The 26,450-nt window shown below is 33.1% G+C and overlaps 1 protein-coding gene across 1 annotated transcript in view; it reads right to left on the bottom strand.

Annotated features, from left to right (window-relative positions):
* The window catches only part of Ano3 (anoctamin 3), a 399,369-nt gene that overhangs the window by 18,535 nt on the left and 354,384 nt on the right, over positions 1–26,450 (bottom strand). Inside the window, exons 18-23 of the mRNA XM_076846993.2 lie at positions 17,698–17,734; positions 12,636–12,747; positions 11,815–11,872; positions 6,476–6,573; positions 3,668–3,801; positions 2,558–2,710 (exon numbers count right to left, since the gene is read on the bottom strand). Coding sequence (XP_076703108.2) covers positions 2,558–2,710; positions 3,668–3,801; positions 6,476–6,573; positions 11,815–11,872; positions 12,636–12,747; positions 17,698–17,734 — 592 coding nt within the window. The remainder of the gene's footprint in view (positions 1–2,557; positions 2,711–3,667; positions 3,802–6,475; positions 6,574–11,814; positions 11,873–12,635; positions 12,748–17,697; positions 17,735–26,450) is intronic.

Below are 26,450 nucleotides of genomic sequence, written 5' to 3'. Positions count from 1 at the left end.
AACACATGCAGAATCCTATTTATGTATATGATTATATTTCTGTATGTTTGTATGAGCAAGTAAAGCACTGACAAAGGATGCATGCTGAACTGATGCACTGATTACCCGAGGTGGAAAACTAATGGAGAAGAAGGATTATTACTTATTTATTTTTACATATTTTTGTTTTTTAGCTTAAACAAAGCCACATACAGTAAAGTTAAAACAACCTATCTATTGAAAGCTACAATAAATGCTAATTAAAACTGGAATAGGGGCCTGAGGCTGTAGCTCATTGTCAGAGCACTTGCCTAGCATGCAAGAGGCACTGAGTTTGATCTTTAGCACCATATAAAAATAAACAAATAAAACAAAGGTATTTTGTCTATTTACAACTGCAAAAATTTAAACAAAAACTGAAATGGGAAGGGTTTTTAATCCTTTTTAAATTTATTTTTTACATTTTCATTAATGTGTTCTTATTGATTTAATAATGAAATTAACAAATATACCAAAGTTAAAGGACAGCAAGAGTAATGACTTTAGTTGCTTAAAAGAATGAGTATTCTAAAACAATGAACAAAAATACCCTGGGAATTTAAACTGCATGACATTGAATCTCTACAGATTAGCATATTTGAAACAGACTTTGGTAACTATGGAATAGAATGTATGTCAGAAAATTTAACTAAAAAATGAATCATTCAGTATTTTAAAAAATAAAATTCCCCCCAAAACAAAAGGAAAAATGTGTGATTATTTTTAAATAAACTTGAATTTCCTATTTCAAAACTAAGGGTTATTAAAGTAATATGAAAAACACGTAGCATATCAATGGGAAAAACAGATTCTAGAAATAATACTTAAGATTACACAGAATTGAGCAAAAAAGAGAATTCAAATAATTCCTCCAAAAAACCTGGATTATTTAATACTTGACTTGGAGAAAAACAAACAACAGAAAAAAGAAAAACTGAATCTCAATTTCATCAATAATAAATTTTAAGCAGATTAACAATTTAAATAAAATCTCAAATGCCAACTAACAACAAATAAAAAGAGAATATTATACAGACATGTCTAAATAACAAAACACTGAAAACAACTTGTGAAAAATCATGAGTTCTAAAAGGACTGTCACAAATGATAATATCTATAATGCACATAGGTGCACAAAAGTTATATAAAATTTTAAAAATTTTATTTATGAAAAAGTAAATGAATTAAAAATCATAATTTTAATACTGTTTGCTAGATGTATATAAATATATACATATATATATAAATGTAGCAAACATTATATATATGTTAAGATATATGTGTACATAAACATATGTCTATATCAAGATTCATAGTACAAACACAGAGAGAAAAATTACCAAATTAGATATAATGGCTGAAGTGTATAATGCAATTAGAAAAGAAGAAATATAAATACCTTTAATTTTATAGTAATAAAAATCCAAGGAAATACAACAAGAAAATGGTTTTTTTTTTTCCCTCATTAGAGTGACAAGGAGAGAACAATTTAAAAAATCCTTATTATACTTAGAGTGGTCTAGGAAATGTACATTCATATACAGATTGGTACACAATTTCTGGAAAACATATTGTCAATATTTGTACCAAAATTTTATATGTACATGCTCTCTGAACAAGTGTTCCATTCAAGGAATTTATTCTGATGAAATAATAGGACAGGGCTGGGGTTGTGGCTTAGTGGTAGAATGCTTGCCTTGCATGCATGAGGCACTGGGTTCAATCCTCAGCACAACATATAAATAAATAAATAGAGATAGTGTGTCCATCTACAACTGAAAAATTTTTAAAAAAGAAATAATTGGACAATTTTTGTGTGAAGATGTTCACCTCGGTATTGTTTATAATAAAATAATGAAGCAATCTAAATATCTCTATAGACTATTGATTTTTCAAAAAGCCACGTTGGAGTTTTGTGTAACAATTGTGTAGAATGGGGCACATTTGTGCATATTAACATGAAAAGATATTTGAGAGAGTCTTTCAAAATCTATGAACTAGTATATTTAAAATGAACCCACTTCCAACCAAATTATTATGCATTTTATTATTTTTAACCAAAAAGTATTGAGTCTTGTTATGGTTGGAAGTCTTGTTATGGGCTTCTATGGGAGCCCACAATAGAAGTTCACATTGTTTTAAGTGATCTCAAGCCATCTTTTCTTACACCATTTGTGCTGCTACAGCATAATACCGGAGGCAGGTAATTTTGTAAAGAACTAATATTTATTTCTAACTATTCTGGAGATGGAAAATCCAAGATCAAGGCACCAGGAAGTGTGTCATGAGTGTACCATTTCCAGTTTCTGAGATGGCACCTTATTGCTTCATTCTCTGGAGGGGACAAATGTTGTGTCCTCCCATGGCAGGAGAGCAGAAGAGAATTAACCCATTTCCTTTAGCCCTTTGACAAGCACTCTAATCTCCCATGAGCACTCACCTCTTACATATCATACCTCAATACTCTCACATATTGGTGATTAAATATGAATTGCACACCCTTTGGCAATAGCAAAGCAAAAACCATTTAATAACTTACCTATGTCAGTTGCTCGGGCTGGCAGAGGCCTCCTCCACTGGGTGACGAATTTGTATGCATCAAGCCTGATTTCAATGATATTGTTTAACAAAGCCAAAAGCGGGGCCAGAGGAAAAGCCGCCACAAAGATGGTGGTAAAGCCAAATTGCAAAACTGTCAAAAGAGAAACTAGTTAGAAAATTAATAATATAAACAGCGCATCATTTATTGAGTGCCTCTTTTGTGTCAAATTAGGAACTTTACATAAATTGTCTTTAATCTTTTCAATACTCCTACAAAGTAAATATGCTTATCTCATTTCACAGTTGAGGAAATTTTCGCTCATATGTGTTAAGTAAACTTGCTAAAGGGCACAGGGCAAGAAAATGTTTAAAACTGCATTCAGAGATTTGAACTGATTTAAATTCTATGTGGGTCTTCACTTTGATGTAATGAAGCATGAAGGAAGGGGAAAGAAGAAAACAAGGAATGAAGGAGGAGGGAGCACAAAGAAAAGAGTAGGAGCCTGACAGGGAGGAAGAACAGGGAAAAGATGTAAAAAAGAACAGGAGGCCTTGAAGGAAAATGCTTGGCTCTGGAACAGACTCAAGGGACCTACAGTCATCTTGACCTCTCTTTTTATAGATGCTAAAACTGGAGGCCAGAGAAAAGCAAATGTCAAGTCAATAGCCAGTAATTCTAACAGTTGGAACGGGAATCCTTATTTTCTTAACATAAATAAATAAGATTCTTGAAGAAGCTGAGACAGACTTGGATCTAAGCAAAGATTTATTGTGAAAAAGAATCATTATTTTCTTTGTAGGTGATGTTGTGGGTTTTTTTTTTTTTTTTTTTTTTAACAAAGGAATTGGTTTGTTTCATCAAACTATTTTGCTCAGAAGCCAGGGGCTCCCCTGTGAGAAAAACACTCATTTGGCTGTCAGAGAACAAAATGTGTGACCCTTCCAGGGACACTGCTCCACACCTCTGGCTCTGCTGAGATAAAGATGCAGATGTGGTTTAGAATGCTTGGGGCTGGAAAGGAGACACACGTTTTCTTCCCTTGAACCAAAGCCCACGTGGCTTAGAAAATCAATATCAAGAAGGTTCTGCAGAATATTCTTTCCTTACCCATTTCTAAGTATTCATCCATCAGGCCATGTATGTTCATGGGCTGCAGATTCCAGTCATTTTCCCACTGAGGTATAGAGGCATCCTGTATTCCCCGCTTGATTTTATGTCGTGACCACCAGTTCTGGATCAGCCTACACCACAGAGCAGACCAAAGTATTCGGAGTTCTCATTTCAGCGTCTGATGCACAATCATTGTTCATTAAGAAATGAGATTTACTCTTGGGCTACATTAAGCATTTCTGGGAACTGGTGATCTCAAATTTTAAAATGTTAAAAAAATTAATTCTCTAATTCCAACAAATAGCTTTTAAATTTTTTTTTTTAAAATCTTAACAACCCTAAAATGGTTTAGAATGGGATAATAGACCCTATCCTTCCAGAACTCTCCTAGATACTAGACTATAAACATCTACATATCTATTAGGAATCCATTACCCATACACAAAGATGATCCTTGATATTGATTAGACAAGCATCCATTTCTATGATCCTTTTCTCCACCTACACTTACACATTTGTATAGTACTTAAACTTCTACAGTACCTGTTATGATTAGGTCTGAGAACTTCATTGCTCATTACGCAACATTTCCTGGACTCTGTTCTCTGTATATGAATAAAATTATGCTCCATGAAAAGTAAGTGAGCCATAGATGGGGCTTCAGGGAATCTAGATTCTAGCCCCCAACATGCAGTACATTAGATGTGATTTGCATCAAATCACTTCTCCTCCTTGAGTTTGTAACCATGAAGAATTTGAGCATCTGAGTGATTATATTCTGCTATTCTAGTGAAGAATAATTGCCAGGAAGTGGATCTGTGTTCATGAGGCCATTTTTTAGTCATGGAAATGAAATGACAATGCTCTTTCTCTAGGCCAGGAGTGGTCTTAAAATTATGTGGCTCAAAATATCCTGGTCTGCATATATTGTATATTCCTGGGCAATGAATTAAGAATGTATCAAAAAAAAACTACCTCCAGGATGAGATGAATCTCACAGAAGGAGTAAACAGTACTAGATGCTCAATTTCAATTAATCATGGACCTAAGCTTCATGTAACCATGGCTAGATTAAAACATCAGGCAATGCTCCAACAAATGTCTCATAGGGTTGCTTCTTAGAGCTTTTTAAAAATGAAAAAGAGGCTGGAGGATGGAACTGAGGCGGACCTGCTTGTTTCTATTTTATTTATTTGGGTTTTGCTTAAAATTTTATTTGAAGACAGAGAATTGTGGTTAAAAGCTTTGTAAACCACAGCTTGATGGCTGATTCACTCCTCTAAGTTTTCTTCAGTAAGACCTTTGCCTAGGGAGTTGAAAAACACCAGCCAGATGTCTCCTGCTCTGATGCTCTTAATACTTTATATATGTGATCCAGGCTGACCCCTGCAACAAGTCCAGAATGACAAGTGCTTCCAAAGAGCATGGTATGCATGGCAGTCCATCCATCAGGATGGCACAATTATCCTGATATCAGAATAACCATTATGCTGTCCTGACGGTGCTTATGCAAAACTCACAACATGCCAGATCCTGAGCTACACAAGTTCCCTCAGGTCCTCTCACATGATGCTTCCTAAATCCCATGTTTCCATGGGGTGAGTCAAGGACAGGAAGGGACAAGACAAACAGACTGGGATCCCCAATCCTCCATCTCTGATTCTCTCTTCATTTAGAAGAGATTTGCTTTAATCTGTTTTGAATTTTAAGGGTCTATATAAAAATCTCTTCGCGAAAGAGTCCTGTATCCTACAATTAAGATTGAAAATCCACTGGGTCAACTCATTTTTTTAAAAAATGAAAAAAAAAAAAAGTCTCAAAGTGAAATGAATTTTAAGTGAAATTAGTAAGGACCAGAGAAGAAATTAGAACAAGGGAAACTCTAGGTCTATGTTCTAGGACTGTTGTAATTTAACCAATGCTATATGGCAAACTTCAGGGTGTATATCATTTCTCCAACCCTCAGATCTCTGCTCAGGAATGTCCTAATATAATTTGTAGGACCACAAGGGAAAAGGAATCTAAGTAAAATTCAATTTACTCAATTTTAATTTACTCAAAATTAAATTTAGTCAATCCTAAGCCACATATATGCTTCACTGACTAATTAGTTCTTTACCCATAGTCAGAAAGTACTCGAAATAGTCATTTTAACCTTTGGCTGATTAGGTCTCAAAGCTTCACTATCACATTGTTTTAAATGTCTTGCATTTAATGGTATATTGATGGAAATAATATTTTAATATGTATAAGAGTGGACATCTAACATCTGTCAGCATTTCACCGTTAAAACTTACCTAAAAGGACAAGAGTAGAATGCTACTATTTGATGTTATCATAATCAGTTCTGTTCAAATTATTTTTGAGGGCTAAGGAGGATTTGTAAAGGGTGCCAAATATAAAATCATGCAGCCCATTATTCTCCTGGGAGTAACAACAATTATTGATCTGCTAGTAGTCCAAAGAAACCAGAAAAATGATTTTTATCTTCAAGAACATGTAATGTCAAAATCTCAAAAATAGCAACAGGTGCCTTACCATGTTGAACTAGTTACTCTACATCAATATTTCCTTCATCCTTGCAGCTGTTCTTAAGGGAGAGGTACTCATGATGGTGATCTCATCATAGAAAGGTAAAATTAGAGACTCAGAAATGCTTATTTACTTTTACAGGGTCATGCATTTAGTAGGCAGCCTAATGGGAAATAAAGCTCCTTTGTCTGTCACCCATCCTGAATGCTTAAGCACTAGTTGCCATCACTCTCCTTCATAACTACATAAAAAGCAAGGTTAAAGCATGCTCACGGGTATCCCAGCTCCATGAAGTTGTTCCATATTTGCTTCAAAAACATGATAACACCCATCTGGAGGCACAGGTCTATCAAACAGCCACTAGGATGACACTGGAAAGAAACAAGAAGAGCAATAATGATCTGCTCTTTTTCCCACCATTAAATTGAGCAATAAATCTAAAGCTGAGTCAAACTGTTTCACGCATAAAGTAAAAAAAAAAAAAAAAAAGAAAGAAATAGCATGTGTGAGGACACTGAGAGGGAAATTCTTAATAGTGATAATGTAATAATGATTAAAAATCATAACAGCAATACAAACAAATCTAACTTTTGATAAGTACTTTCTATCTGCCAAGCTCTGTGTTAGGTATGATCACATATGATAACTGTTATGGAATACTATATACTGTTAACAATCAGGTAGTAGGAGAATAATTTTATGGCACATGTTTTTATATATATTGTTTTTTTAACTTCAGAATAATTTTATATGTATTGAAAATTTGTGGAGAGTTCCAAGACATTCTTCACTGAGTTCCTTGCCTTTGCTCCTTATGTTATCATGGTTTAGTTGTCAAAGCTCAGAAACCAATGTTATTACATTGTAACTAACTAGATTTCATACGTTATTCACATTTCATCAGTTTTCCTCACACTGCTGCACAATTTAACTCAGCATACGCCACTGCATTTATTTTTCTTCTCTCCCCTTTTTCTCTGATTTGATCATTTTTTATAACTTGACAGTTTGAAGATCTCAGAATAGATATTCCATGGAATGTCAGCCAGTCCAGGTTTTTCTGATGCTTTTCTCATGTTAAGACTGTGGTTTTGTGCATTGGAGGAAGATCACAGAGGTGAGGATTACATCCTATCAGAGCTACTTCATACAGAATATTACGGGCTATGTTAACCTATTTGATTGATGCAGTGTTTTCTAGGGTGTTTTACTGCAAAGCTACTCTTTTTTTATTCTTTTTCTCTCTTTAGTCTTTACAAGTGAGCCACTAAGTCTAGGCCACTCTCAAGATGATAGAAAAGTGTTAAGTCCACCCCCTGGAGAGGGAATACCTACATATATTAGAATGCATTTTAAGTGATAAAGGTATATCACAAAATAGTTTGTCAGGATGATCCCAGTGTTTTCTCCACTGTGCGCTTCTACTTTTTTAGATTTTCAATCTAAAAAATATAAGAATATACACACACACAAAAATGATTTCAGTGAAAATTACAACCCATGTATTTTGCTTGAAAACTCTGCACTATAGAAGCTATTATGGTGAGAAAGCGTAGGTCTGTTTCTTTAGAAATGAGCTCATGTCCTGCTCATAAGGATGATAGTCTCTACAGCTTTGATCCACAGTTTCTATTTCTATCAAATTGGTACTAGTAGGACTTCAAAAGGAACAAATAATTAAGATGCAAAAGAGTCTGCTTTCCCTGTTCCAGCCCAGTAACTTAATACTCTCTGAGCCAGAGAGGGTTTGCCAGTGGACATGCTTACTACATGAAGAGGAATAAATTCACCTTTCCAAGCATGCCTCTTCTTTCTAAATGAACTTAGGACCCTTGAATTCTGCCATGTACATCTAGTAACTGTGTTCCGGAGAAGGTCTAAAGCTAAGTAATTACTAAGCCACAGAGTCAGATCATAGATCATAGTGGCAAAACGAAGCTCTTAATTTTTATAGAAAGATTTAGAGGCAAATTGACTTCCCTAAGGTCATGTAACATTGACTGGTCCTGTGGGAAGAAAGCTGTGGTCCCTTGCCCTCTAATACACTGCTTTATACTATGCTAGGATAAATTCTACATGCCAAATGTGTTCTTTGCCTTGAAGTACCTGTTTAACACAATGTATTATTGTATAGGCCAGAATAAATAAGACAATCATAGGACCATGTGAATGGATTATTCCCCATAAAAGGTAGTAGGCCAAAGTGGGGAGGCTGAAAGACAGGTCATTTACAATTTTGTTGAAATGGAGTTTTGATGACTTTGAGATTTATAGGGAACAGAAAGGGATGTAAGGATGTTTGCTGGTTTGCCCTATTCACTAATGACGTCCTTGAGTCTTTCAAAAGTCTAAAAGTCATTTGGTAAAAATATCCAACTTTGTGTAAAAGCATGTAAATGAGTGTGCAGAAGTCCCAGGCAATCATCCCAACTTCACCATCAAAATCATATCATCAGGAACAAACCAGAGTTCAAAGTTTTCACATTTACTCCTGATGAAAACCTGGTGTGAAGGATGTTGGTAGCCCCACTTTATAGATGATGAACCTGGGGGAAGACAGGACTATCAGATTCCAATACCCCTGATCTTTCACTTAAAGTTCTGTATGCCTTTGTTTCCTCATCTATAACATGAATGTAATAAAATTGTATGAGAATCAAATGAATTAACAAATGAAAAGCACTTATAATTTCTGGAATTTGCTAGTATATAATAAGACTCAATTAATATTACATATATATTTTTAAAATTTAATATTGTATTTACATAAAAAAATTTTGTGACATAGCATATAGCTATAATATGAGATTCCCAAGTCCAGGTCAGCCAGATCATAGGTGTTCAAACATAGATTTTAGCATTTTTTTCCTTCTTTATAATGGTTACCAGTAATTATGCCTAGTGTTTTACATGCACTATCCAATTTAATCCATCAATGGCCAATAGTGATATAGCTACATGTAGCAGCAGTTTTTTAAAAAAGGAATGGAGATTTATAGATATTAAAAAAGATCTTGCCTTTGGGTGGGAAAGGATTAGAGTATAAACTGTCAGAATCCAAAGACAAAATAATTGTTTTGTTTTGTGCTTACATCATATTCTTTAAGATTCCTTAATCTGTACTCCTTATATTATCTACCACAGGTCCAGCATAGAATATGTGCCAATAAATATTTCTTGAATGAATGAATTCAGAGGATCAATTCTTATCTTATATTCTTTACATTTTCCATATCTATATTTACAGGATTTCTGGGGTATATTACAAGCCTGAATTTTTTCACTTCTCTGAATTTTTTCAAAGCACATAATACTTTCTTAGAAAATACAATCACCACATAGCTCATATATCCTATGGTAAATGTCTAGCATAGTTATGAAACATTTTTTACTGGGATTTTCAAATATCGATCAAGATTTCCAATAATTCCATGATAAAGAATAAGGATATACAATTAAATGAAATTATTGGTGACAGTAGCCCCCAAATGGTATCAATATGTAGACCTATCTGGCTGTAACCACTGTGTAACCCATCCTACTCTTCCTAACTTCAGTTAAACACTCCTGAAAAAGTCAGCCTTGGGTCACTAATGGGGTAAGTGATCAGATTTTAGCAATTATAATTCTGGGCCTTGAAAGAAAACTGCTAGTTGGACTTGGAGATTTCCAGGCAGTTCCAGAATCATGAAAGGCCTTAGTCTGTCTTTGGCCAATACAATAATTCCTCAGTAATTGTGGAGACAGAACTTTGGTAAATACTAGCAATCAGCAACAGGGTGATGCTAATTGTGTTATGCAAATTATCTCATATACATATGTATATGTAATTTTGCAGCCTAAGGATTACTGTTGTCAATTTAGGATGAGGGAACAGAAATTCAGGAAAGTTAAATTGAGAGCAAAGAAAAAGATACAAGTTTTGTTAGCATTTGAGCCCAGATTTTTATTAATTAATTTTTCTATAAAGCTTATGTTCTTAGGAAACTTTAGGCTTTATCTTTGTTGCAATCAATTTCTAAAATGATCTGAGAAGACAACATTAACGTGCCCTCTCATGAGATTTGAGGAGCTTCTTAGAAACTAGAAATACCTCTAACCTCAGTTTTCTTGGGGAATCTTTTTTCTCTAAATCATAGCCTTCGATTAAAGATACTTTGTATGAAATTGGGTTTTACATTAGAATAATTAAAACGGTTTCAACCAGAAAAGGAAAAGACATTTTGGCTAGGCATGGTGGTACATGCCTGTAATCTCAGTGACTTGGGAAGCTGAGACAGGAGAATCATAAATTATAGGCTAGTCTTAGCAATTTAGCGAGACCCTGTCTCAAAATAAAAAAAAAAAAAAAAAAAAAAAGAACTGGGGAGTTATCTCAGTGATAAAATACCCCCAGTACTAAAGAAATACCTTCTGACCAATAAAAATAGAATCCAGAAATACCAGAAATAGACACATTATATTAAATATAAAATCTCATTTTGCAGAGTGAAAGAAATTCTTTTATTAAATGTGTCTTTCTTTTATGGGAAAAAATTATTTCATTATTCTTTACATCAAAACAAATGTTTAATGTGTAAAACACATCTACATCACTCTTTTAAAAATAACAGTAAAAATATGTTCTTATAGAATTCCTCTCAGTGAAAAAATATGTTTTGGCATGGTACAAATCTCAAAAGCCATTCAAGCAGTGATTTTTTTTTTTAGAAAATTATATACAATTTACAAAAAATGTATCAAAGCTAACCTAAAAGAGAACAAAATGAAGAGAGATCTGCAGCAACTTAGTAAGATTACAATCTAATTTTGTTAAGTTTGTAAATTAATAAAGCAGAGAAATAACTCAATGAAACTATACAGGAATAATACACACAAATGTACATAGAAATTTAAATGTCCAACAAATATACAAAAATATTGTTCATCTGACTCATAGCTAAAGAAGCTAAAATTAAAAAAGAGAATCTTTTCTGATTAACAGATTGTTTAAAACAAATGTTTCTGTTGGCAATAGTTTGAGGAAGCAAGACTCCACACTGTCAAGCAATGGTTGGCCTTTTGAAGGACGATTTCTCAGTCTTAGGGAAAATATACAACATGCTGCAGTGTATATAGCATGCAGAGATACTACTCCTGTACATTGTTTTCCACAGAACATACATATTGCAAATCAATAAACAAATATGAGCCTTTGGCAGATATATTGGCATATCTGTATGTTGATATTTTAAATAAGATTTCTTCTGGACCAAAATTTCCCTTTTCCCTAACTTATCTAAAACTTTAGAAATCCATGCAATAGATAATACCAATTTCCAAAATGAGGAAATTGCTGGAGCTAAATATCTGTGGTTTGTGAATGGAAGAAAAGAATGTGATAAAAAATAACAAAAGAGCGTGGAGGTCAGAGTCTTGAGATTTGACTAGTCAAAAGCCACTTTAAAAATATGTGTAGTTGCTTCCTTTTAGAACCTGAAGGAATTCTTCTCTACAATAATGGGCCTTCCATATGCTTGGGTTTGGTATTCTCTCCCCAACCCCCAACCCTCTTCTAGTCACTGGTCCATCTCTGTGCCCATCCACTTATCCACCCTCACAAGATTACTTACTTCTTCTAATCTCCACCGGTCAAAAAGTTTATTGTATTTTCCTGGATGGCCTACAAATCTGGTTTTTTTTTAAAAAAAAAAAAAGAGAGGGAGAAAGAAAAATAAAATTAATTCAATAGCAGTTAAGTGAAGAACACCTGCTAACCACCACACCAAGTATGTGTGTGGGTAGACATAAAAGTTCACTGGTGCAGTTTGTCCCCAGCTAACTTTTGTTATGCTTAGACAACATCCAAGTACTTGATTTAAAAAGGAAAAAAGTAATGCATGAACTCAGTACCAAAGGGTCAAGAAAGTACAGACAAACCAACCTGATGGCATTTAATAATTCCACACATAGTTGTAATGTCTTCTGGACCAAGGTCAAGAATATTACCATAATGTGCTGAAAGCTTTGGTTCAAAATGTTTCAAGCATCAGTATCTTTCCATGACACTGGGTGGAAATTTTCATTGCATTATGTTCTTGTAGCAAAAATGTAAAAACAACAAGAACAACACTAAAATGATGATTTGAAGAAGTTTACATGTTGAGAAATTATAATTTGGAATTATACAAAAATTATTTCTTCTTTAACAAAATAATAACTGATGAGTAGATAGTCATAATTCAACTTAAGTATAGGACATACATTTTAATTTTTTGTGCCAACTTTAATTGGCAGTGGCTACAGAAGTCACCTGAACATGCATATGATGGTCAATTAGGGCAATCTTCCAAGGCAGGTTTCAAGAATTTAATATCTCTGTTAACAAACTAGCTAGGGAACTATTGCTTTTGGATTTTACTCTGCAAAGATAACACATAGAAAGTTGACTTACCTTCCCAAAAAGAAAGCGATATAGAAAATAGAACTGTTTAAATTGACAAATTGGAAAAGGAACATCTTCAGGGCAAAGCTGTTTTCCCATTCAGATTCTGTTCGTGGATATTCTAAAAAAAGCAATATGAACATCCTTTTTTAGTTCTCAAATATATTTTAAACTCTGGTTTGCCTAATATTAACATAGTCACATCTGATTTTATTGTTACTATTTTCTTGATATATGTGCTCTTGTTTCTTACTTAGTCATTTTCATCTTTTGTATTTATTATTTTTTTCTTTTCATCTATATATGGCTGGATTTCATTTGTTGAAGTTCAGTTTGAGTCCCAGTCTTCAAAATTGCAATTGTTTGATTGTTTACAAAGGAAAATAAAAAATAGATAGATGGAAATAAATTTGGAGATAAATGCAAACACATAATTTATTTTTGTATTCATTTACTGATTTGTTTTTTCTTATTCTGTATTTTGTTAATTTTATCATAAATCATGATGTATCTGGTGTTTTAATTTTTATGCACTCTTTTGAAAAGTAATGATGTCTTTTGAGTTGAACCTTGGGTCTATTCTACAAGTAACAAAGCAGTATATCCTCTATACTTAGAGCAAATCATGACCTCCTTTGAATTGGCTTTTAATCTTTAGGAGAAAACAAATTCTGAACTTTGAAAATGTTGTTGTTTTCTAGGGTAATATGTTTTCTGGCCAAAATATCTATTACAGTTTCTCCAATAAACCTAGTTACTGATGATTAGCTAGTTATTCAACATCATCAGCTAGTCACAAATTAAGCTCTTATTTTTTATATGGTATAAAAAATAACCTTTTATTTTGTTAGTGTGTCCAAGAGGAAGTTACTATGTGTTTGTGCCATTGTAAGGTACTTTTGATTGCTATTTCTAAAGGTCAAAACTCTTTCATCAATAGGTTTAATTTATTCCTAGGAATATAGATTTATCTTAAACGTAGACAGTTCATTATTACATGTAACTCATTGTTTGGAACACCTAACAAGCATCTTCATAAAATTCTAATTAACCACAAAAAGAAGTGAACAAAATATCACTGTAGAGAAAATAACAGATATTTATTTTCACATTAAAAAAAGTGACTTGGGGCTGGAGTCATAGCTTAGCAGTAGAGTGCTTGTCTTGCACGTGTGAGGCACTAGGTTCGATTCCCAGCACCACATATAAATAAGTAAATAAAATAAAGGTACATCAACAACCAAAAAATATTTTTTTTTAAAAATGTAATTTGGAGCTTTGCTTTTTTGTGGCTTTTAAAAATAAAATATTTGGGGAAAAATCAAAGGATAATTTTTTTTAAATTTAATAACACTTTATAGTCTCATTGAAGAATAAAATTTAATTTCTATTTTGAAGCATGAACTAACAAGCTAGAATAGAATATGTACAAGCACACATGTACAGTTAGATTGTATTATTTAAAGAAAATATCAAAATTTTCATTATTTTAAATTAACAGAGTTCATTGATTATTAACTAATAATTATAATTTCATAGACACTAAGTCATCACTGGTATATAGATGTGGAATCTAGAAAAAAAGGAAAATTGTGACACTTCTGTTATATAATAACACGAATAACTGTTCTACTTCCTACTATTATGATTCCCCAAAATCATTCTTATTAGATTTGCTTCTATTATGGGCATAAAGTAGTATAAAAGCACTTAAAAGCAAGCCAATTTAGTTTGAGTATTTCATTACCCAGCTGAAAAAAATTCAGCTGAGAATTTAAGGAAGGACGAAACAGAGATTACTCCCATTAACTGAACATACCTAATGGGTCAGGTGACCAACTAAAAATTTTACTAATGCAGAAACTGATGAAAAAAAATTTTAAAGAGAATGAGGGGTGGAGGAGATCACTTTCCATAAAGTTGTATAGTAAACACATTTCTCTCCCAAATGAACACAAGGTCTATTCCAGGATTTCCTGGTTTTTTTTTTTTTTTTCTTGATGAGGAAGAGGAGGAGAGAAACTCCTTAAAGAGTTTCTGTTTGTCATATGTATATCTTATATCTTCCTCTTCTTAGTCCCCCCTCCAGAATATTATTATGTCTTCAAAGAGGTATTAATATACAAGAACAAATAGAGAGCAGAATAATGCAGAAGACAGAGATGAGAGTAGCCTCTCTGTGTGTTGGAAACTAGAAAGGAAATAGACATACCTAACTTCAGTACATCAGTAAGCATGAAAACCAAAGACCAAGGATAAAGGAAATAGTAGAGGTATGGGGAAGACTAAAGAGGAAAGCTGATCTCTGATGATGAAATCATAAAAAGACCTACAATTGGAGGCAAAAGTTCCCCAAAACAGAAAAAAAGTGAATGAAGGTAGGATAAGGTGGCATTGCAGAAGGGGCCTTCACATGGAAGTCTGAATTCTAACTGACAGGAGTGCTAGCAAGCCAACACCTTGGGAATCAAGCAGGTGATGGCAATATGCTCGGAAGGGAAACTGAGCAATCCAAGAGAAACTACATACAATCCAACACTTGAGATGTGCCACAAAGTGGCTGGGGTCTTGTCTCTCCTGCAGCACTGGTGAAAACCCCCACATAGAGAGTCCCCTCTATGTTTTCCAGTTCCTATTTTACAGAGAGGGTGGGGAGTCAGTTTATCTGGCATTTGAGAAAAGTATTTTACACTTAAGAGAGAAGCTGAAGCAAAGTGATAAGAGGAACACACAGAAACTACATAGGGAACAACAACAACAACAAAAAAGCAAAGAAAGACAGCCTTTTGTAAAGAGCCCTTTCACAAATATCCTTAAATAGAAAATAGAGGTTAATGGCTAGATTTTTTTTCTAGTACTGACTTCATGTCAGACACTCTTAGAAATGTTTTATAAACATCAATTAAAAATGACACTATGTGGCATTTATAGTAAACACAATCCCCATAGGTAAAAAAGCAAATATGCGGCACCAAGAGGAAAACAATATTGTTGTTGTATTTAGAGTAAGTTATAAAGGAGGCTTCACTCCATGCAATCTCACTCCAGAGCCCACATTTTGAACATTCTGTTGCCTAACTAAGACACAGCATCTGTGAAGCAATAATTAGATGATATAGAAAAGAGACACTCAAAGAATAGGAAACTGCTCTAGAATGCAAAATATGAGTAGATATAAAACATTCAGGGGAAGACGTGAAAGTCAAAATTGAAATTACCTTGAAGAAGCCCCCCTCCCAATCAAAAAAATAATAAAAAAGTAACAGGATATGGTGAGAAACATCTGAATAAAAAGAATTCCAGGAAAAGACAAAAGGAGGATGAAAATTATGGAACAAAAATGTATAAAAAAGAGAAGCCAAGTTTCTGGGTTTCTAGGCTATCTTATGGCAGCTCTGCACATGTGCCCACTACCTACAACTTCCCCTTGGGTTAGTTAATAGCATCAGCTTTGCATTGATGTCTGAGGCTTTCCCTGCTTAGTCTTGCTTCTTTCCATTGTACCTTTCTCAGGAGTTATAAAATTATTTCATTACTAACTCCATCTCAATACATGCTTCCTGGTGGACACATAGATACCCACATTGTTGGAGCACTAAAAGTATCCTGCAAGTAGAAAATAAAAGTCTCTTATCAAAGTACATCACTGTGAAATCTCAAGACAGGAAAAGATCCAAAATTATTTTAGAGAATAAATGCATAAAAAATCAAAATAGATTACAGTCGAAAGAATGGGTATCAACATGGTAACAGAGTTCTCAAAAATTACACTGGAGTTTAGAAAATAGTAAAAAAAAAAGTTTATTAAAAATCTAAGTTAATCTAAGAATTTTATTTAAAAACTAAAAAAGATTATTAAAAAAATCTAAGGGATTTTAGTTCCCACTTAGAATTCCAGGAAAATAAAAAATCAAATTTTAAGATAGAACAAAGATGTTTTAAAGATACAAAGCTTTAAGAAATTTATTTGTAGGAAGCAACATAAAGAATTGAGCCAAGAAAGAGAAGTGCGTGGTATGAGTCTAGTTTCAGGTAGCCACAAGCCTAGAATGTAACCCACCTGGGTTGAAGTCTATGGAAGACTTGAGAGAATAACCTAACAAGAATATCAAGTGCATAGAACAAATGATATGTTTGAATATATTCAGAGGAAATTTAGTGTCTTGGAAAAAAGTGTGGGATAAATAAAGGAATATATGCAGAAAGTTCAGTAAAAATAGTTCATTTTAATGAAAAGATAAACAGTGATGCTAAAACATAATTATAACATACATCATGACTTAATATAAAAATAGTCATACAGACATAATTGATGTGAACATCAGTTTAGCTAAATATGCAGATATAACTACTTTGGAAGGAAGAGAAATAGCAGTTTGTATGTATAGAAGATATGGGGAATGGGGCTCTGAAAGTATCATTAAGAACAGCAAGAATTTATAATTAATATTTTCATAATGAGAAGGAAATAATCAGTTCTTCAATGATAAAAATCTAATAGTGGCACTAAAAGCATGCCTTTAGAAACAGATGGGAAGTAACAGAGAAAACTGATAAAATATTTAAAAGCAGTTTCTTAGGGGTATTAAAAAATAGGAATAGCTAATGTGGCAAAGAAGTGATTTTTCTTATAAATATTTTCATATTGTTTTACCTTTTAAGTCATATATATGTAAATATATAATATTCTGATGATAAATAAAATATGTATAATATGCATAATATTTTTTCATCAGAATATTATATATTTGATATTTAATAATATATATAGAATATTATATATCAAAAATAAATATTGGTGGAAAACCTAAAGAATGGTACAGCTGGAGAACAAACATCAAGTAATAAGAACAGGGCTTGCTAATTTCTAGTTAGGATACATTGTAACTTCATGCATTGCTTCTCTATTTTTCTTTAATGTACTTCACCTTCTTGTACTACCTCTCATTTTTATTGATAAATAATCATATAACTGAAGATATGTAAAATGCTAAAATATATAAAGTAATTATAGACCCATTTGATCATGTTATTTTCTTACTAACAAGTGGATTAAGAAACATGGTCTTACCTAAATTAGTGAGGAGGTAAGCAACTTTTTCATAAGCCTACAGTAGAGAGAACAAATAGAAAATATTAGTCTCTTCTTTTAGCAAAGCCTGGTATTTGCATTTTTTTTAAGGAAACATTTAAAGTGTGTTCAACAAAACGCTTACATTTAAATTAAGTATAAATATTTACTAATGCATGATATGTGGTGCTTTGCATAAACATACCCAAAATAGATATAATATAAATGTGTATGGAAATACATATTCATGTATACATTAACACATAAACACACTTATTATCTGCAACAGTGAGTCTTTTCTCTTGCCTATATTTATCTTAATTTTAAACAAGAAAGTATTTAAGCAAAAGACAGTTAGTTAATGGCTGAGCAGAGATTTGATCTCAAATTATAGAGCCTTTTTTGCCATACTGGAAGGTCAAAAGTAAAAGTTTCTTTCTATATTATTGATAGACAATATTCCAAACCATGACACAAACAGTGTGCAAGTTTTCATTTCTAAAGAAAAATAGTTTTTAGCTTATTGATAATAGAATCTAAAATGAATGTGTTCAAGCTGTTAGTCACATCACATACAACAGATTTTTCTGATAACATTTTTCATCATCTGCCACCTTTTTCCTTCCCTTGTACTCTCTGACCAGTTTAATAGACTTAATTAAAGACACATACTTTATAATATTTTAAGTAAATATGGTAGGAAAACTATATTTGTTTCAGGTATAAGGCAGATATATGTTTGTAGGCATATGAATATACATTTGAATATACCACAAGATTCAATTAATTACTATTTAGGTTAGTCCAATAAGATGTTGGCATGCAAAATTAAAAGTTATTGATCTGGAACTGGGGTTACAGCTCAGTGGGGGAGCACTTGCCTAACATGTGAGAAGCTTAGTTTAATACAGTCCCCTGAAAAATGATAAGGACTTGAACATTTTAAGAGTTGTTGACATTCCAGAGAGTTCTCTCAGCCGAACTGCTGTGTTTCATCTTAGTTATGATTCAAATCTATAACATCTGAGACAGAAAGATTTCAGACTACAATATTCTCATACTTTCCCTGGTGCAGTTGTTTTTCCCCCATAATGTATGTATTTATTTATTACTACACTCATACATTATCATTTTCAAATTTGGGGACGATTTCAGGAGTTAAGCAGGAGGGACTTCATCAAGTGACAGATAATACTTGAGTAGCTGCTGTGCCTCTAGCACTGAGTTGAATGCTCTCACAGGGGTTGAAACCTAATTTCATCTGAAACTGCAATGTAGAGTATTTTCCATGAGCCAAAGAGTGCTTTACATACATTGCTATTCCTTTACAATAATTTTATTAAGTAGACAAAATAAGTTCCATTTTACAGAACAGGAAACAGATTTATAATGTCAGGCACCTGGCCTGATAGAGCACTGCTAAGCAAGTATAATTAAGATCTGATATCATGGCTATCTTGTAACATCTATGCTATGCCTTGTAACAGTTCAAGATTTTTGTCTGAATACCTAAAACACAGAGCTTGTCTACAAACTTGGATCAAAATAAATGTAACTGGAAGAATATCCAGGAAGTTTCAATACCTTTGGAGGAATGTTATAAAATCACAAAAGATGCTGTACTGCTGCTGGTAAGCTTTCTGGGGGCACTTGAGAACCTGCATCATCCAAGGTTCTAATGCTATGGATGATTGGTACCATCAGGATGGATGGGCTATACAATCAGCCCATGCTAGTGATTGTTAACTTCAGGACTTCAGTACAGAAAGGAATCTTGTTTTAAATACATGAACTGTATAGTATATGGTAGTAATCACTTTGCCAGGGCAAGTTGTTAGGGCATGTGTATGAGTATGTGAAATGGAATGGAAATCTGGGAGAGGAGAGAATGAAGGGTTTTAGGGAAAACTTTTCTGGCACCTACACATTTCTCTCTATTTCTCTGTCTCTCTCTCTCTCTCTCTCTCTCTCTCTCTCTCTCACACACACACACACACACACACACACACACACACTACCTTATTGGAGAAACTATAATTTAAAAAATAACCCACTAATACATTTATAAGCAGAGTATTTTTATTCATATATTTTAATTAGGTCAAATATTATTTATATGTATTAATTAGGTTAAAATATTCATTAGAAACTTTTAATGGTTAGGTAGTGTTTGTGTAACCAAACAACAGTGAACCAGTACTCACAGTCTCTACTTCCATGGAAGTTAGACTCCAATGGGCAGAGACAAATAGCAAACCATGCACAATTGCTTTTCAAGAGGGCTCATTGAGCAGAGGAATGAAGTGAGGGAGGCAGCCAAACAAGAATGTGGACCAAGCACCTTTAAGATACAGAAACAGTAATGCAAATGCCCAAAGACTGACATGGACTTGCTTCGTCTTATGAGGGACTAGAAAGTTTGAAACTAGGAGTGGCAGCAATAAGAAAAAAAAAAATAAAATAGTTGCGATGAGTCACAGATCCGAGAAAGGAACATTTTATAAGGACATAGGTGGCCAAGGTATAAAGTTTAGAATTCATTCCAAGCTTAGAAATCATCAGCTTTCCACCAATGCTTGTTAGGGTGTTATGCCAAAATTGAAAAGAGCAGCAAAGTCAGAAAAAGGACACGGTGGTTGTCTGGGCCACACCAGGGAGTTCTACACTTGTTTTATTCCTTTGCACTCTGAGTCAGAACCCTTCTATCCAGCCTCCACTGTGAAAACAAACTCCAAGAAGACCTTTGAAGTATTGTTTGCCAGTTATCTACCTTTCTGTATTTCTAGAAACCATGGAAAAAGACATAAACAAACTAAACAAATATGTTTTTAGAAGAGCCTTATTAAATGACTCATTTGGCATTGCCTCCTCTCCTGGGTAAGATGTGCATTCCAAGCCTTTGATCCACCCTATTCCATAATAACCTATTTGCATAACAATTGCTGATCAGTGGTAACCAAGTATTAAGAAAAGCTAAGTATATTTAGAAGCCTTCCATAATCAGGACCTTGAAAGAATCAGGAATGTATGCTCTGGACTCCAGAAAAGGAAACAGATCAACAATCAGGAAGACTCTAGAAACATCATGGGGTACTTATATTAACCAAATGTAGTTAGAGATTTTTCTTCTTTGCACTTATGATGTGATCTCTACATGGTAACTGGATTTTTAAAATGATATGAGGAACATCAAAAGAAGTTCATTCATTTCAGAAGCTGGAAAGGTTTAACTGGCATAATCCTAGAGTACCTCTGCTCAGATGTTCCTATATTTTTCTTAGGAATTACCTATTAAGCCTGATGTGAAAGAGCTGTCTTGCTGATGCAATGTTAATTAAAGTTTGACTGTGAAGCAACAAAAATAGTTCTTTTCAGAGTGGTTTCACATTTTTTATTTTTATTAATATGATTTTGAAATATTTCCTGATAGAAATAATAACCATACTATGCATAGCATCTGTAAGTAGCACTGTATTTTCGTGGGAATGCAAATGAAGAAGCAAAGGATGGACTTGGGAATGACCAACAGTTGGTTTTCAAATTCTATCACTGAAGATTTTTAGTTATATATTTTGAAAAAAAATGTTAAACATAATAAGTTGAAGCTTTAACTATTGTTAAATTATTTGCTACTTATTTGTGGAATATGTGGTTTCTGATGTTGGCTGTGCATCAAAATCACCCTCATTACCTTAAATCAATGATTCTCTAATGCTCTTTTAGAGGCTGATCGGATCAGAATCACCAGAAATAATTTTTAAATGTTTTGTTTCAAATACAGTTTTTCCACAAAGGGAATTTGGAATGGGACTCAGGCATCTGCAGTTGTTTAAAAGTGTTCAAGATAATTTGATGTATAGCAAGAATAGGAAACACTTTTAAAATTACCTTCATAATCTATACAATGGATTTGTAATCAAATTTTGATTATATTGTATATATCTTTAACCTCAGTTGAATACTTATTTAGGGGTGCCATGATTGACCTATTTTGAAATATTTAAGAATGTATAATCTTTGGTTATTAGCTTGAATTAAAATAAGTGCAACAAGCTTGAAAGATACTAAAAATACAGTTATTAAAAAATAATTTGAGCACTTGTAATATGCAGCATACTAAGACATTTGGAGAATAAAATATTTCAATTTCATTCAAAGAGGATATTCTAAATGCCTTTAGGCATTAACGAACAAAGGCCTGGGGACACAAAAATGAGCAAATGAAAGCCCCTCTTCATATGAGCTGAACACTTTGATAATGGGAGAAAGGAGACAAGATATGCCCTGCAACAGGGGGATGCTCACAAAGGGATTGCTTAATTCTATAGCAGAATCTGATGGGTGGGAGAATTGGCAAGTCCAAGAACTATGTGAGGAGAATAAAAACAAAGACAAGATTATTCAATTCCATCTGTGAGACTGAAAAAAAATTATAGAAGAAGTGATTCTGAGCCAGATGAAAAGACAGTCTCCAGACAAAAGAAATATGTGCATTTGAGACAGAAGATTCAAGAGACATGGTGTGAAGTACCAAAGTGCTACAGGACAGGCAAAAGTGATTCTGTAGGCTGGAGTGCAGGGTACAAAAGAGAGGAAAGGAGAGAAATTCAGAGAAGAGAGGAAAACTAGCTTGAAATAATGGAAGGCAACGGGAAATTAATTTAGATTTACATCAGAGGAATTGGAAAACTTAAACAGTCTAAGGAAGGCACAAAATAAAATGATCAAAATTGTAACTTAGATAGTTTCATCATGGTGCACAAGAGAGATAGGAAGAGTTTAGAATAGAGACAGGAAGACTAACTAATTAGGAGGCTGCTGTGATTGTCCAAGCAAAACATGACAAGTAACTGAACTAAGGAAGTGGGAATAAGAATGATCAGCAGGTAACTGCAATGTTTCCCCAGCAGAATTCACAACAGTCAGTCACTAATCTGATGAAAGAGTTAAAAGAAATGCACAAAGTAAAGAGTAAGGTTTCTGGCTACAGGTATCATACCTTAAGAGCTCCTAGTTTAAAGAAAAAAAATTGACTGATGTAAATTATTGGCCATACTTAGCATTTCATAACTTAATAAATATGGATAATAGTTGAAAAGCACATTGGAGTAATAGAATACATTAACTAAGGCCAAATTCTTCAATTTCGGAAACGGTGAAACATGACTCTTGAAATCAAGTTACTAAGAAACTAAGAGCATATTTTTATTAGCCATATGTTGAGTTTGGCCTGACAAATAAGATAAAGAGAAGTAGCATCTGATTTTCTAAATGAACATGTTAGTGGTATAATATTTGGTATTTTAATCTATCCTTATTTAACTAAGTTCTGTATTCAGGTGAAACAGAAGGGCTATTTAATAATTTGTGAAGAGCACTAGCATCCTGAGGAGAAAGAAAATGTGCAAATTCAAAGAGCATTATTATTTGATGCTGATTAAATCTCAAGAATATAACTTTTTTTTCACATTGGTTAAGTTGGCTGCACATTCATTGCTTTTATGATAAATCCATTTTAAAATCTTTTCCTTAGTTAGTTGCAAAAGCAAATGAGAAACATTTATAATCTATTCCTTTTCTATCAATCCCTGGGTCATTATTTCTAAAGGGCCAATAAGCAGAAATAAACATTTAGAAAAACAAAGTTCTGACTTTTCCAGGCACCCTGCATGTTTGTTTTCTAGCATTAAGAAGGTATATGGGCTGTAGTGTTTAATCACATGGAGTTGGTGGGATTTTGAAAATCTCAAAAACAAAAAATGTTTTTTATGACTCAAGTGACACCACCCTCACCTGCCTTCAAAGACCTTATCTGTACAAACAGAGGCTCAATCTATTGAGTCCAGTCTTTGTTTTCTATAAAATGTTACGAGCTTTGGAAGGAAAAAAAAAATACCAGAAGCTTCATCAAACATATAAACTTAGAACAGGTTGAATCTGAACCTTATGAGAGAGAGACAACCATATGTCTGAGAGAAAATACTGGTTCTAGTTAGGGGATGTTAGCTATGATAGGGACAGGTGATAGAAGAGTCAGACTTTAAGAAACTGGTGATTAAAAAGCAATTAGAAAAATATAAAACTAGATTCTGGTACACCAATGGAAACTTTAGCCACGTTTTAATTTTTATACTATGAGTGATAAGAGAAAGAACTTTTTTGAAAAAAAAATTGAGGGTCAAGCTTTCATCTCATTGAAAGACAGACTCTGATCATAGTTCTTCAGCTCAACTGAGATGACAGTGATTTCACTAGGTGGGAACAAAGGATTGAACATAGACCTGGAGTGTCTGTTCCAGAGCTGTTATGCTTAACTTACCAAGAAAAAAAAAATGAACACATTTGGCCTCTTTGTTTTCCTTTTCAATGACATATTCCTCATTGTCAGTTCACTAATTCACTCAAAATGGTTTTGAAGATCAGTAGGTCTTTGGAACAAATTACCAAATAACAAAGGAACATAGGGTACTGTTTCTAAAGCTATAATAATTGATGGGAGGTGAAGTGGGGGAATAAAGAGACACAAAACCATTAATACCGATTACCTGCCATGGGTAAAATTATTTTATGGTAGTAATGTTGGTGGGGAGCATATGGATTGAGGAAGGTGACGTCCACTTAATATTTTAAATGTTTTTATACTTTAATACTCTTTTACAATAGCAAGGTATTGATTTTAGAATTCAGAGAAAGGATAAAGATAATAGATTTTAAAGAGGATATAACAAAACTATTACAACTGAAAATTATTAGATTTTTTTTTGGTATAACTTCTGCATGAATTAATTTTTTTTCTTATGTTGTCAGACACATTTGGCAAAGACACAATAGAGCACAGTATATATTCTCTTTCTCTCCAAAGACACCTTTGTGTATTTAAATATTTATGAAGGGGTAATAGATTAAAGAAAAAGGAGCAAAAAATAAATATCAATGAATACAGGTGTAGGCTGGAAATTTAGAAAGACTAAAAAATAAAAAGATCATCATCATTACCACATTTTGAACTAACAGGAAATCCATATTCAAATTCTGTGTATTATATAAAGATGAGAGAAATTGGGAAAACAAATAAAATGCTTGTATTTTGTAATAAAGGAACAGGAATAAAAATAATTATTAAAGAAATAAAATTTAAAATACTAATAAGAAACAAATATAGAGAAAGAAATTTACTTGTTAGCTTCTTCTGTGCACTAGAAGAGGACATCTTTCAACACCCTTATGTGTTAGTTTTCATCTCTTTGTTGAAAGATCAAGAAATTAAAGCTTATAGATGTTGCATGGGACACCCTGGTTCACCTGGGTCAGGCAGCCTCACTTGCATACAAAGTCCACTGCTTTTCATCAGGAAACCAGGTTGAGGAGCCACTGTCCTGACTGATGAAAGCCTGGACAGGCTTGAGAGAGACAGAGGGGAGAGGGGAGCACAAATGAGCAGCAGAGGATCTGAGAGTGTGTGCAGGGAGGTTGCTCAGCCACCATAAATGTTTAAGTGGCGAAAGACAAAACGTTAAAAGTGATCCAGTCTATGTGACTGTGGTTTTAGGAGTGATTCACATATAAAGTACAAAAAAAGGAGTGCATTTAATTTACGATAGAATGTTTTAAAAGCCAAACTGACACCTGTTTGTAAATCAATAACTCCATAGAGAGAGAAATATGTGCATGTTCAAAAAAAGTTATATTAAATCAAAAGCATGTGTTACATATTATCCATTACTGAGAGATAAAACGGTAAACTTTTGATTATCATTACTTTCAGTTTCAAAATCCAAGTATGTGTGTGTGTGTGTGTGTGTGTACGTGTGTGTGTATATATTCTAGAAAATTAGAATTAAGTAAAATTCTGTCTCCTTCTTGTGTAACTTTATTTCATGTTCTTAAATAATATTAAAATAGCATTTGAATAGGTTATATATTATATTATATGGATCTGAATTACCATTATCTTACCCTTGATCAGCTACTAAGTCTCTTTTCCTTTTTTTTTTTTTTTTGCTATTTTAAATGATAATATGACATTAGTACCCTCTACATGATCTTTAGATTATATGGTTAAGGGTCTCTTTAAAAGAGACGAACAGAAGTTATTATCAAAGATTTGTGTTTTATTAATTTTAAACAGAATATATTGATTTTTAGAAAACCAAGAAAATTCAAAATATATGGCAAATATAATATACTACAGTAAAAAATCATCTAAATTCTTACATAACAGAGAAAAAGCCTACTAGTATTTTGATTTATAATTTCAAATATTATCTATTTAGCTATAAGTGCTCTTTAGTTTAATTTTTTATACCAAATGAGTATTCATTTTCTCTAAGGCCTTTTATTAACTTTCTAAAATTTAAACAGCAAGTCCTCCTCCTGGTAAAATATATAACATAAGCATTACCACATTTGGAAATAATACATATTACCTATAAATAGTATCATTATTTATGTATTGTTGAGCTACCTGTATAAATTATCTCATGATGTAAATATTCTAGCATTAACACTTACTATATACAATTTGCAACAAGTTTTTTTAAGTTCTCTAAATCCCAGTTTCTCCATCTACATAATGGAGAGAATATCAACCTTGTGGGATTTATGGAAGAGCAAAAATAAAGATATTATTACGGTTGTGCCAGTTAGTGCCACCTGTTTTCAAAGACAATTGGCTTTTGTTCACAGACTTTGTTGAACAGGTAGGCACAGGCATAATATCACTTCTTAGTCATAGACATTTGGTTTATGAGTCA

This window comes from Callospermophilus lateralis, chromosome 2 (genome assembly GCF_048772815.1).
Source record: "Callospermophilus lateralis isolate mCalLat2 chromosome 2, mCalLat2.hap1, whole genome shotgun sequence".
NCBI lineage: Eukaryota > Metazoa > Chordata > Mammalia > Rodentia > Sciuridae > Callospermophilus > Callospermophilus lateralis.
The sequence above is the reverse complement of the archived record's forward strand: the minus strand, read 5'-3'. Positions and strand labels throughout refer to the sequence as shown.